Genomic DNA, 13,124 nt, shown 5'->3' with positions numbered 1-13,124 from the left:
TGTTATTGTTGTTTGATAGTTTGTTGATGCTTTGTTGTTTGTACTTAATCCTTCGGCGTGTTCCTTTGTTTACCCACTAGGAGGCAGCGGTGGAGGATTTACATCACTACAGGAATCTTGGAGAATTTTTCTCTCGACGTCTCAAAGTCCGACCGGTCTGCGCTTCATCCTTCCTAGTACGTTCTCTTCTTCCTCCTCCTCCTCCTCCTCCTCCTGCTCCTCCTCCTCCTGCTGCTCCTCCTCCTGCTCCTCCTACCCCTGATAGGACAGGACTGTGAGTGTATCTAGGTTCTGACACCTAATGTGGACTTAGCTCTGTCTTCTGTGTCAGATTTCCCCAGCTGACGGGAGGATCCTTCACTTTGGTCGGGTGAAGAACTCGGAGGTGGAACAGGTGAAGGGGGTCACCTACAGTCTTGAGAACTTCCTGGGTCCACAGACGAGGCAGAATAATGGTAAGACCATGGCCTGTTCTGATGCTGCCATATTGGACTGCAGCTTTTGAGTCTGATTGGTTGTTCCTGATGTTCCCACATCAGGCTCGTGCTCCTCCTCCTTCAGGGACCTCCTTCTGACATCTCCTGACAGCGACCTGTACCATGTGGTGGTCTACCTGGCACCAGGTGATTACCACTGTTTTCATTCACCAGCCGACTGGAGGGTGGAGCCGACGTCACTTCCCAGGTGAGTCTGTATAGGAGACTGGAGTGGCTGTTGTCCCTTATTGCCGGTCTTCATACATGTTTTCGTGCTTGGTAGGTTCACTGATGTCCGTTAACCCTGGCGTGGCTCGATGGGTAAAAGAGCTCTTCTGCCTCAACGAGCGCGTGGCACTGATCGGCCAATGGCAGCATGGCTTCTTCTCCTTAACAGCTGTTGGAGCCACAAACGTTGGGTCCATCAGAGTTTACTTCGACCAGGTGATTAATCAGCAGGACGCTGTTTACAATCAATGTTCCTTTTGTGGCTTGTGAAGAACCAATAATAGTTTGCTGTTTGTTGTTTACTTGTTTTGGTTTTCTGTCTTCAGGAGCTTCAGACCAACGCCCCGCGCTACAGGAAAGGCTCCTTCCACGATCGCAACTACTCGACCGTTTGCGATCAGGTGTTGAAGCCTGCAGGGGAAGGGGACGTGCTCTCTGTGGACAGAGGGGGCGTGGCCTTACAGAAGGGCGAGGCTGTGGGGGAGTTTAACCTCGGCTCCACTATCGTCTTGCTGTTTGAAGCTCCCAAAGACTTTAGCTTCGATCTGACACCCGGCCAGCGAATCAGAGTTGGAGAGGGCCTTGGCAGCCTCTGATTGGGCATACTGCAGATTCAAGGGGGGGGGCCTGATGAGGAGGAGTTTAAGACGTTGTCTTTGTGGATGCCGTGGAGAGACGGGAACTCAAACTCCCAGAATGCCCTGTGCCTTAAAGGGGACTCTGCCAAACCTCTTCTGTCTGTCTGTCTCTGACTGTTCTGGGTCTGTCATACGCCCAGAAAGACGTGTTCTCCAACATCATCAAACAGAAATGTTCCTCTCCGTCCATCAACAGAGCTTGAATGAAGTTTTATTGATTACCCAATCACAGCTATCAGCCTAGTTCATACGTATTTTTTATGTGAAATCTGCTCTGAATTCAGACGCCTGAAGCTCCCTGTGTTTCTGCTTCTTTTGTGAAATGTATAATTAAATAAATAATAACCAATAATGAGTGTTTGTTCTGCAGGTTTGAGTTTTACGTTGTCAGGTCCCTGAGTTACCTGAATGAGCCTCATTACAAGACACCTTCTGACCGAAGACAGCTGCTGCTGAAGCACAAACTGAGCGACAGGTATTCAGTGAAATAAACTCGATGATTTTAATCGTAATGTAGCTTTTACACATGTACAAGGGAAGTTTTATCTTCTCTTGTTTCTAATGACAAGTGTGAGAGCATGAAGGAGCACATTTGTTAGTCAGTCTCTATCTGTGTTAGCCCCGTCCCGGGTAGCAAAACCAGCAGCATAGCCAGGAGGATGCAGGCGGGCAGCAGTTGCTATAGCGATGGAAGCGCGGCTCAGCCAGACCTCCATGTGACCAGCCGTCATCTGTGACCTCCTTCCCCAGCCACAGCTTCCCGTCCTGTGCAGCATGAGCAGCCGATGATCCCTCCCTGTGGCTGGAGCTCCAGGAGGAGCAGGAGGAGGTGCAGGTCTGCTGGGCCTTCACTCCCAGGAAGGAGGCCAAGTCCAGGTCCAGCCCAGCCGCCCCTCCCCTGGGCCGAGGTGTGTTCTGTCTACACTGAGGACACGGGATCCACACCTGGGGAGGAGAGTGAGTCTGTTTTCACTGACCTTACTTCAAACCTCTCACACACTTAAATTCCACGATGTCCCCTGTTACCTGTTCGTTGATGACTGTATCCAGTCTCTTCAGACATGCCTGGCAGAAGGCGTGGCCACAGTGAAGTCGCCTAGGCAGTCGTGTGGTTAAGTCATAGCTGCCAAAACACACAATGCACACAAGGTCCTGCCTCCTCAGTGACATCACTGTCTCTGCAACAGCAGGTGAGGGCAGAGAGGGGAGGGGCTGGCAGGTCACTTCCTCCTCTTCTTCCACTTCCTGTTTTCTCTCAGACATTTGGTCGGATGAATGCGATCTGTTCCGGATCAGACTGGTCAGAGTGCAGCTCCGACACAGAAAATATGAACAATAAATCAATAAAAGTGAATGAATACAAACCACCTGCTGCTCTCTGACAGGCTGCAGTAGATGAAGTTCTCCCTGTGTCGTCCGTCACATCTTCTTTTTGTTGCAGCCCTTCTTGTTTTACGGTCTTTTGTTTTCCTGTGGTTCTTTGTTGTTGTCTTCTTTCTTTGTTTCCTGTTGTCTCTTTGTTTCCTGTTGTCTCTTTGTGTCCAGTTTGTCTCCTGCTCTTCTTTTATACATTTCTTCTGTTTTTGGTTGGACTTTTCTATCCGGTGCACATTTTCCTTATTTTTTAAATTGCCTTCCTCTTCTCACCCCCTTTGACTTCGATTCCTTCTGTCTGCGTTGTCGACTCTTCTCTGTAATGTTGCTCTCTTTCCTACCTGAGAGGGAGAGAGAGAGAGACTCATCTTCATCAATAATTCAGCCTTGCTTGGCCAAAAAGCTGCAGTACGTGGACACACAGTAGCAACAGTCATGTGACTGTTTATATGAATTAAGATAAATATAAAGAAAACAAATATCAATATGGAACAATAGAGATAAGATTTAACCCGATCACACAGAAATGTTTGAAACCTCATGTCGTTTAGAACAGACTCCTAAATGTTCAATCAAAAGCAGGTAAAGTGATCAATAATCTGACCTGTAACCTGATCAGCCAATAGAAAGTGGAGCTGTTCTTAAGCTTCTATTGGCTGCTGCATTGGACCTATCAGGTTACTGCTCAGTATGGCCAGATGGAGGTCGCTTAGCGACAGAGAGGACAAGTCTAAAAGGTCTGAACACATCTTAGGCCTCGTTGATGTGCGCTCTGAGACGGGGACTGATGGTTTTCAGCGGTCATGTCAAAAGTCAGAAAATCAACAGTGTCCAGTAAATAACCTTTATTTCTTCTCCATGTCCTGATTCACAGACTAAAATCATTGTTAGAAACAGTATGAACACTTCCTGCTTCATATATATATCACACACATGTTCACTCACTTTGTTCATCAGCAAATACGTAAAATTAAACTCTACAAGAAATAAGGATTCGTATCATAATACAGCTTCCTGGCACTGACACTGATTCATGTGGAGTGTTACCTGCTGTGCTGCTGTCAAAACATCTAAATAATATCCATACACTTCACATGTTTTACCTGCGTGCCGTGAAGGGTTTGATAATGTTTCAAAGTGGCAGCCATTTTGTATCTGAACTCACAGGCTGTTTTTAAAAGTTGTTTAAAAGGAAAAGTAAACCTGAAATTAACAACAACAGCAACTGTGATCATGTTTATCGATTGTTTGCTCGAAAGTAAATAAAGGGAAAAAATCTTCTGTGCTCTGTCACCGAGGAAACGACAGCTGCAGTCCACTTCCTGCTTCTGCTGCAGTCCACTTCCTGCTTCTTCTTCTTCTTCTTTGTCCTTTCCATTTATGTCCTTCCTGTTTTTTCAAAATAAATAAATCTTCCTTACAGTGTGACATCACTGCAGGGACATCACCTCCTGCATTGCTGACATCGCTTGCTCCTGTGGTGACATCACCTCATTTTTAGTGCTGACATCACTTCCTCCTGCAGCGGTAACAACAGGCACGGCAGCGCCCCCCCTCCTCCTCACCCCCTCCGTCTTCTTTCACCATATATGGTGGGGGCGGGGCAGAGCTTGACACGCCATATGGGTTTCCGTCATTACTGCTCAGAGCAATCGGATTGGCTATCACTGTGCCGTCATTGTCCGTGGGGCGGAGCTTGGCTCGTGGAATGGTCACCTGACCGTATGGGTTGTCAAGGGAGACGTTGATGTTTGATGACATTGTAGTTTGTCACAGGAAGGTGGGACAAAAACACCAACCAATCAGGTAGCTGGCCAGTCAGAAGAGAGGCAGTCTGACAAGAGAGAGGAGGCTTTGATTAGGGATCAATAGACCTGAATCCTGGACAGTAGCTGATATGTGCTGAAGTTTAGTTCACATTAGAGTTATTGATTATTGGCCCCATTCATGAATGAAAATACTGGAGTACTTTCACAGAAAGCAGTGTACATGTACAGTGCACTCATTCTGTGTAATAAGTACTCCTAATACTCAGAGTAACCGTTTATACAGAGTACTTCCATTACTCTTCTGCCAATAACAAAGTATCTTGATGACACTATTAGCTGATACTTTTAGGAGCATACTTGTCTCATAGTCGGACAAACGGCTTGAGGAGACTCACCTGCTCACAGATCCACAGCAGCGTCCTCCACTTCTTCACAGATCGGACTTCTTCTCCGTTCTTTAATAAAGTTCCAACTCAACAAATCTGACTCCGCTCCCTCACTCTCCTTGTCACAGTGTGTGAAGCCCGCTCGGCCGCCTCACCCAAACCTGTTCTACTGGCAGACACTCCCTCCCTCCCTCCCCCCTCTCCTCTGTTTCTCCCTTGTTCTGCCACTGTCCCAGTAAACCAGCCCCCCCCCCCACACACACACAATGGTTGTTTTGTGTTAAACTTGATGTTGGACTTTTGTTCTGTGTATGACTCTGTCCCTGTCCTCTCCTTGCTGATGTTTTGTTTGCTGTCTTCACTTCAGCACAGATGAACCTGTCATGTCTCCAACCGGTTGGACAGAAACTCTTCTTTCATTCCTCTGGGTTCCAGCCCCACCCACACTCTGCGCCCATTTGCTGGATTTTACTTTACTTTTTACTTTTACTTATTTTTACTCTCTGGGTTGTGTTTTCAAACTTCTTCTTATCATAAAACAAGCAACAGTAGTGTAAATAGTGCTCCCACAATAATCACTCCTATAGATAATAATGAAAGAGGTGCAGTCACTGAAGGGACTCCCTCCATGTTTGTGATGATGTTTATAGAAATATGACGGGACAGGGGACAAACCCCACATGTCACTGAGCTCTGCTGCATCGCATGTTGAGAATTCAAGACCTGAATGTGATTACTTCAGTTCACTTCCTTGCCAGAGCAGGTCGGGATCAATGGATCAACTGGTTCTGTAGAACATGATCCTGTGCAGCATACAGCTAGTGTGCTTTTATTTTGGTAAGTTTGCTCTCTAGACAAACGGAGGTAGAGGAAGAGAGAGAGAAAAACCATACACACCCATCATGCTGAGGGCTGCTGGATTTTGGATTAGGACTGATGGGGGCAGGAGATCTCCCTTGATGGCAGCCGGAGCCTCAGATATTTATCTCTGTATGTCCAACCCAACTGGAGGATGCTACAAAGTGTTTGTGGTGACATCACTGACATCACAGGATTTTTACTGACTTGAGAGGTGAAAAAATCTAAAAAATGGAATTTTGTTTGCTCTGTTCTTATGCACAGTCCCCTTAAGGTCCAGCACAGCATTTCAGTGGGGCTGAGGTACTTTGACTGGTCTAAACCTTGATTCTTCATTTTTCTGTCATTCTGCTTTGGATCTTTGTCCTGCTGTATGACTTAGGTTAAAATAATCAAAGTCAAATGGAGCATGTGTAGTAAATGTCCATGTTCAGTCCAGAAGCAGCTGTGGACAGGTCTGTGTGTCATGAGGCAGGCTGTGGGCATCAAGTGAACAGAGAGGCTGCTGATAACAAACAGGCATTCAGCATGTTTACTGTGTCAGTGTTCCTGCTGTAGATTCATTCATTCCTTTGCTCTGTATCTGCTGTTGCAAAAAAGCCATTCCCCCTTTGTGGGGCTAATAAGGTTTCTAATTTTAATCTTACTTATATTAAAGTATAAATACAGAAAAAAATTAACTTAAGTACTTTCCACCACTGGTTAACACACACCTAAATGCTGCAGACATCTGCTTTATAGAGGTCTGCACACCTGCTGAGGATCAGCAGCACCTGCTGCAGCTCACCTTCCTGAATCCTATGAGCAGTCAGAGGAAATACTTCAGATCTAACACATGCTTTTAGCATAGAGTTAAAAGAGGGGGCGCTGACTTTAGAGACTCAACTGTAGCTGCATGTGTAGAACTCTGACACAAGCAGCAGAATCACTGGTGTTCCCAGGTACAGCAAGACGCAGCCTCCTCTTCCTTCAGAGACATCAGCAGGTGGAGGACTAGAAGCCTGGTCCCTGCAGCCACAGAGGGCACGGAGCTGATCCAGCAGACCCTCATGCAGACTGCTGCTGGAGGCTGCTCTTATTGAGTCAGACTAGGACTGTACACTGCCTCACTACACCATCTAGTGGTTCAGACTGGGATAACACGAAGGCCATGAATAGCTGGTGAGCATTTAAACTGAATAATGTGAAGGATAAGTTGAAGCACGGTGCCTGGAGGTGTGAGCCGTGGCTGACATGTCTGTAAACCCTCAGGTTAGGGCGGACTGCTGCTCACCTGCTGCCGTCTCATTCCTTATTGTTGACATGTTTGTTTGTTTGTTTGTTCGTCTGTTTGTTTGTTTCTTCCTTGAAATGAGTACCCCCCCCCCCTTCCGTTGTCCCGCGGATGCCCCTCCCTGTTAGCCGTTAGCCGTTAGCCGCTAGCTCTGTAGCCGGGGACGACAGGAGGTGAAGCCGGGGGAGGAAGAAGAGAATCACGGAGAACAACAAGGAATGAGTTCGGCCGGGGACAGCAGAGAACAACGGTGACCGGACAGCGACTCTCCCGTCGCATAAAGCCGCTTTCCGGTGAGAGAGTGCGGCGGTGAAGAAGTACAAAAACAGCAAAGCCCCTCCTGACGGTCCTCCTCCTCCCTTCCATCTTTCTTATTTACCGGAGGAAAGACCGTGAACCGAGGCAGAGAAACCGTTCATCTGTGGGTCGTGTGTTTGCTGTCTGTAGTGTAGCTTTGTCATTAGTCCGCCAGCTCCAGGTTTCACGTCCTCCCGGTGGAAAACCCTGTTAGCATGTTACCTTCGGTCCCCCTAGTTTCAGGGAAGAGCGCGGCTAGCGTTAGCCTAGCTTCAGATTTACCACCTCCGACAGGAATTTGAGTCAGCCAGCGGCTCCAAAAACGGGTTTTCTGCAGTTGAGGTCTTCGAGCCACCAGAGAAGAAGGCTTACAGTGTTTGGACTGAAGGTCTGGTCTTTGGAGGTCTCTAAGGTCTAAATTTTGAAGTTGTTCAGTGCAACAGGAAGAAAAGTTGACGCGATATAAATCATGTAAGAAGGATCTGAGTTATCAGACAGGTTCGAGTGATTTGGATTTCATGTGCAACGTTCAGTTCGGTGCTGTTTGTGGTTTGGTTCCGTGTTCTGCAGTAAGTACAATCAGCTGATCCTGTCTTTATTCTCTCTTCACAGGACCATGCAATCATTCCCCGCTCGCCCCCGTCGTTAGAGAGAGTCTGTGATCCGGGATGGGTTCGGTCGGGATCTGAGGAATTCCCACGAGGGACTCCTGAAGCTGCAGGACTGGGAGTTAAAGGTACAGTTTTTCCTCTTACACACAGACACAGCCCGTTGGTGTTCTGCTGATGGTGTGACAGTGTGGAGGTGGGTGTCCTCAGTCTGACCCGATGGTGCTGGTGCTCCTCACTGTTCCACCGTCAGTCCAACTTTAAATGTGGCTTTTAAGGAATGATTGGAGCAGCCTCTTCCTCCTCACTGTTCCACCGTCAGTCCAGTTTTAAGGAATGATTGGAGCAGCCTCTTCCTCCTCACTGTTCCACCGTCAGTCCAGTTTTAAGGAATGATTGGAGCAGCCTCTTCCTCCTCACTGTTCCACCGTCAGTCCAGTTTTAAGGAATGATTGGAGCAGCCTCTTCCTCACTGTGTAACTGTCTGTAAACATGTTGCCCTCTAGCTGCTGGAGACAGTGAAGCGCTTCATGACTCTGCGGGTGAAAAGTGATAAAGAGTACGCTGCACTGCTGCTCAGTATGACTCAGCAAACAGAGAAACAGGAAGCTGCGGATTACGTCAGCACCGTCAGTAAGGTGAGACAATCACCCGTGGGCTCCGTATGCGGGCGCAGCCCACCGTATGACCCGGCCTTACTGTTTCTGTCTGTGTCAGTCATGGTCACAGATGATCCGTCAGACGGAGGCACTGGGTCGCATCATGAGGAGTCACGCTGACGATCTGAACTCGGGTCCTCTGCACCGCTTGGCAACGCTGATCCGGGACAAGCAGCAGGTGAAGAAGAGCTACCAGAGTCTTCATCAGCAGCTGGAGAGTCATAACCACAAGGTCAGCTGCAAGTGATGTGACCGTGTGTTCATGCTGAGGAAAGCTGGGCCGAAGTTTGGCCTCGAGGTTTTTGTTCGAATTGCCTTCCATCGCCATGTTGTTGGTTGTTGTTGCTAGGTGACCAGGAGTGACCTGGAGAAGCTGAAGGCGACATATCGTCAGCTGAGCCGTGATGCAAACAGTGCCAAAGAGAAATACAGAGAGGCTCTGGTTAAAGGTTTGTTCCCATCTCTCTGCAGAGTTCATGGAGTTCAGTCCTGAAACTTGAAGCTCTACCCTCCCCATGTCTTATCCAATCACAGGGCGGGAGGCAGAGCGTGCACGTGAGCGGTATGACAAAGCCACAGCAAAGCTCCACAATCTTCATAATCAGTATGTGTTGGCAGTGTGTGGTGCACGAACACAGCAAGATGAACATCGTCACCACGCTATGCCTGCTTTGCTTGATGGCCTGCAGAGGATGCAGGAGGACATGACACTTGCCCTGTGAGTCCAGTCACCGCTGAAACCTTAAGCCTGATTTATACTTCTGCATCGAATGGCTTCATGAACCACTGAAACTTTGTCAGTTTCTTGTCTTGGTGCAATTCACCTCCAGTGCAGTAGGGGCGGGCTTCTTTCCTTGAATGGTCATGGTGAAAGTGTCTGGTAAATTCTTTTAGCTTCTGGCACTTCCTGTGAGGATACATTGAAACATGATTGTATTTGCTCACTTCGATCTGGTCCATGATCACACCTAGTCAACAACCAGTTTTTATAAGTGGTGGTGCAGGAGCAGCAGTGAAGTCCGAAATAGTGGAAATGTGTTGTGTAGTAGGTTCGCACCAAAAATGTTTTTTATATTCATATACTGGCAACAGCGGTTTAAATAGCTTAAATGTAGCGCGGTGGTAAATTGTTTGTGTGAACTCCTCACACGGCCCTCCCACTGCAGCATGCAGCACACACAGGTTTAAGACGTGCTGAACACAGCAGAAGCAGCAGTTTAGGTAAACAAGCATGTTTGATGCGGAGGAGGAAGAGGAAGATGTTGCTTCTGTTTGGGAGTTTTACGGTTTTGCTTGTTTTCCCAAATATCTCCGCCTCATACATGTTCACCTAAACTGCTGCTTCTGCAGCGAAACGGCTTCAAAACCTGTGTGTGCGCGCTGCAGTAGGAGAGCCGTATGAAGAGTTTCTCATGAAGTATGTACTGGGATACACGTCATGCCTGGGGGCAAAAAACCCCTCAAATACCGGAAACGGTTATAATAATATAAAAAATAAAATACTGTGATATAGAATTTTGGTCATGCCGCCCAGCGCTACTCCCAAGCCAACCAATCTCAGCGATTGTGGTCTGCGTCGCTTTAAAGCATAATTACAATTTTCTAGAGGTTTTTGTGCCCATCAAGTCAACGTGTGAGGCTCTGCGCGCCGTAGAGGGCGATTTGACGCAGAAGTATGAATCACACTTAGTGCAGTAAAAGTTTCCTGAAGGAGTACTGTGAGACTTGTACTTGTACCGCAGCAAAAGTATCCTGGAGGAGTACTGTGAGATCAGCAGCCTGCTGACTGAGGAGATCGTGAGGGTTCATCAAGAGATTTCAGCAGCCGTTCAGCAGATTGACCCGCTCGCAGAGTACCAACACTTCATTGATGCTTACAGGTCAGGAAATATTTGGTAACCATGAAAATGACACACTCCTTGTGCTCCTGGTCTCCTCTCTTACCATTGGCATTTGTTTTCCGGTCTCAGGTCTCCAGAGACACCAGAGCCAAGTGTGGAGTTTGATTCCTCTCTGCTGGAGGAGACGGACAGCCTACCAGCCAACGAGATTCTGTGGAACACGCTGACGGCTGACAGCCTGCAGGCCATGTGAGCTCCTACATTCTAGAACTCAGATCTTTGTTTCCTGTAATCCACCATAGAGAAAAGTCTGTAAGAGACATTCTTTGTGATCGATCAATTTCCAGGTTGTCATCGGCTACAGAGGAACTGGCACTGACTCAGCAAAATCTGCGGACAAAGGAGGTGTTGGTGGACGACCTCGACACTAAAATTCAGACGAGTCAGCAAAGTGCTGAGAGGAAAAGCGAGTAAGTGCAGTGGGACTCTCTGGAACTGTCACACAGAGAGTTGTCTTGCTTGTCCTCACTGCCCTGTCTGTCCTCAGCTGTGTCCTTCTGCTCAGTCAGAAACTCTCGCTCCTTGAGCTCCGTCAAGCTGTTCAATCACTACGTGGCTCAGAGGCTCGTCTGGCCTCCCAGAAGGCCCTGCTGGATGCCACGATGGCTGCTGCCGCCTCCTCTCCTCCCCCACCTCCAGCTCCCCCAGCACTACCATATGAGGACGATGCCCGCTCTGTTGGATCTACTGTAAATATTTTTGCTACAGTCCAAAAGCATTGATAGAGGCTCGTGTGCGTCTTTAGTGACTTTGTTTGTGTTTTCAGGATAAAACAAAGGAGAGGAGCTCTCGCTTTGACACGCTCCGCCACTCTTTGGCAGGCATGATTCGGTCTCCTAAAGCCATGCTGGGCTCCTCCACCTCGGTGAGATCCACTTACAATCAGCACTGTATATGTACTGTTTCGGCCTTGCCTGTTTTCCCGAACGGTGCAGACTAACTGAATCACCCTGCATTTCTCCCTGCAGCAGTTCTTTGATGTGATCCCCACGTCAGAGCGCCCCCTGGCGGAGCAGGAGTGGTACCACGGAGCCATCCCCCGCACTGAGGCTCAGGAGTTACTGAGGCAACAAGGAGACTTTTTGGTCAGGGAGAGTCATGGCAAACCGGGCGAGTACGTCCTGTCGGTGTTCTCTGATGAACAGAGGCGACACTTCATCATCCAGTATGCCGATGTATGTACACAAATTGTGACGACAACAGTAGAACAGTCGGAACATTGTCGTCAGTCTGTAAACATGTCTCTCTCTCTTTGGTAGAATCAGTACCGCTTTGAGGGGACGGGTTTCTCCACCATCCCTCAGCTCATCGAGCATCACTTCTCCACCAAGCAGGTCATCACCAAGAAGTCTGGAGTCGTCCTACTGAACCCTGTCGTCAAGGCAACTGCTCCTACACACACATGTTAACACACACAAATAACACACACATTGCTTCCATGTTTGCCGTGTACATGTGAACACACGTGTTGACCTCTTCTTTTTCTGTGAAGTGATGGCTGGGTTTTTATCTGCAGGATAAAAAATGGATCCTGAACCATGAGGATGTGGTTCTGGGGGAGCTCCTGGGAAAGGTGACCTCATTTCCTGTTTTTCAGTCACTTTTGAACAATGGGCCTCATGCAGCAACATTCTCTTAAATTTCTCTTATATTTTTGTTAGAAGAAAGAGTAAGTGGTTCTTACCTCAAATCTGCTCTCACCCAGGTCTGCTGAATGTGGGCGTCATATATGCTAATTAGCATAGCATTCAGCAGACCTGGGTGAGAGCAGATAGGAGGTAAGAATGTTTGATGCATCTGGGGTTTCCTCTTACTTTTTCTCTCAACAAATATATAAGAGAAATTTAAGAGACTGTTGCTGCATGAGGCCCATTGTTTCCACCATGCCTGCTGGCTTCTCATCATGCCCTACTCTCTTCCTGTTATCAGGGTAACTTTGGTGAGGTGTTTAAAGGAACACTGCAGCGTGACAAAACGCCAGTCGCTGTAAAAACCTGTAAGGAAGATTTACCTCCGGAGCTGAAGATCCGCTTCTTATCTGAGGCCAGGTGAGCTCTCTACAACAACAAAGGAACAAACATTAGGAGCTTGAAGTGGGGCACTAAAACTGGTGAGAGATCTTCAAGGAACTCTAAACAGTTGCCCTGCTTTAAACTCTTGAACAAAATAATGACCTAGATAACTAAGAATTTTCATCAGCACTCTTTCATTAATTTTACAAGGAGACATTTCTGTAATTGTCTCACTGACTGTCTGTGATTGGCTGCAGAATCCTGAAGCAGTATGACCACCCGAACATCGTAAAGCTGATTGGGGTTTGTACACAGCGACAGCCCATCTACATTGTGATGGAGCTTGTTCCTGGTGGGTGTTTGTCCTGATCTCTTTTTCTAGGTCAGTTTCTTACAGCTGTGTTGGTACACATGCCTGTGTTGTGTCTTCCAGGTGGAGACTTTCTGTCCTTTCTGAGGAAGAAGAAAGATGAGTTGAAGACAAAGCAGCTGCTTCGCTTCGCAGTGGATGCTGCTGCTGGGATGGCGTACTTGGAGAGTAAAAACTGCATCCACAGGTCAGTCTGTCTAAACTATATAGACCTGTCTGTCTGTGTATGTATCTGTCTTCATCTGTCCACCATGAAACCGTCTCTCAGGGACCTG

General features: G+C 47.8%; 3 protein-coding genes and 1 long non-coding RNA gene across 4 annotated transcripts in view; 2 read left to right on the top strand and 2 right to left on the bottom strand.

Annotated features, from left to right (window-relative positions):
* Positions 1-80: 80 nt before the first annotated feature.
* LOC114429479 (phosphatidylserine decarboxylase proenzyme, mitochondrial-like) lies at positions 81-1,697 on the top strand (the record flags this gene model as incomplete). The annotated part of the gene is given in 6 exon segments (XM_028398285.1): positions 81-176; positions 332-455; positions 540-666; positions 668-684; positions 760-920; positions 1,031-1,697. Coding segments are annotated over 6 exon segments (795 nt in total), but the record flags the coding sequence as incomplete, so codon positions are not given.
* A 123-nt stretch (positions 1,698-1,820) lies between these two features.
* Positions 1,821-3,044, bottom strand: LOC114429490 (RING finger protein 227-like). Its single transcript, XM_028398297.1, has 3 exons — positions 2,711-3,044; positions 2,369-2,624; positions 1,821-2,287 (listed from the first exon to the last, which is right to left on the bottom strand). Exons 2-3 carry the CDS (start codon positions 2,603-2,605, stop codon positions 1,958-1,960), a joined length of 567 nt encoding a protein of 188 aa, XP_028254098.1. The 5' UTR covers positions 2,606-2,624; positions 2,711-3,044; the 3' UTR covers positions 1,821-1,957.
* A 927-nt stretch (positions 3,045-3,971) lies between these two features.
* Positions 3,972-5,011, bottom strand: LOC114429491 (uncharacterized). The gene is made up of 2 exons (XR_003669751.1): positions 4,881-5,011; positions 3,972-4,550 (listed from the first exon to the last, which is right to left on the bottom strand). It is a non-coding gene; the product is annotated as an uncharacterized LOC114429491 (long non-coding RNA).
* Positions 5,012-7,975: 2,964 nt separating this feature from the next.
* Positions 7,976-13,124, top strand: part of LOC114429485 (tyrosine-protein kinase Fer-like) — a gene marked incomplete at its 5' end in the record, with an annotated part of 6,628 nt that continues 1,479 nt past the window's right edge. The window contains 17 exons of the mRNA XM_028398293.1: positions 7,976-8,035; positions 8,414-8,545; positions 8,625-8,798; positions 8,916-9,015; positions 9,101-9,284; positions 10,309-10,446; positions 10,537-10,656; positions 10,755-10,877; positions 10,955-11,156; positions 11,234-11,332; positions 11,436-11,642; positions 11,727-11,849; positions 11,984-12,040; positions 12,397-12,515; positions 12,737-12,831; positions 12,913-13,036; positions 13,118-13,124. The exon at positions 13,118-13,124 is cut by the window's right edge and continues 148 nt beyond it. Coding sequence (XP_028254094.1) covers positions 7,976-8,035; positions 8,414-8,545; positions 8,625-8,798; positions 8,916-9,015; positions 9,101-9,284; positions 10,309-10,446; positions 10,537-10,656; positions 10,755-10,877; positions 10,955-11,156; positions 11,234-11,332; positions 11,436-11,642; positions 11,727-11,849; positions 11,984-12,040; positions 12,397-12,515; positions 12,737-12,831; positions 12,913-13,036; positions 13,118-13,124 — 2,064 coding nt within the window. The remainder of the gene's footprint in view (positions 8,036-8,413; positions 8,546-8,624; positions 8,799-8,915; positions 9,016-9,100; positions 9,285-10,308; positions 10,447-10,536; positions 10,657-10,754; positions 10,878-10,954; positions 11,157-11,233; positions 11,333-11,435; positions 11,643-11,726; positions 11,850-11,983; positions 12,041-12,396; positions 12,516-12,736; positions 12,832-12,912; positions 13,037-13,117) is intronic.

Source organism: Parambassis ranga, unplaced genomic scaffold (genome assembly GCF_900634625.1).
Source record: "Parambassis ranga unplaced genomic scaffold, fParRan2.1 scaffold_140_arrow_ctg1, whole genome shotgun sequence".
In the NCBI taxonomy this organism is placed as follows: Eukaryota; Metazoa; Chordata; class Actinopteri; family Ambassidae; genus Parambassis; species Parambassis ranga.
This window is presented reverse-complemented; position numbering and strand designations above follow the sequence as displayed.

Coding starts and splice junctions, on each gene's coding strand:
- LOC114429490 (XM_028398297.1), bottom strand. CDS start 2,605: ATGTCTGAGAGAAAACAGGAAGTGGAAGAAGAGGAGGAAGTGACCTGC. Junction 2,288..2,368: donor ATACAGTCATCAACGAACAG/GTAACAGGGGAC, acceptor TCTCCTCCCCAG/GTGTGGATCCCGTGTCCTCA.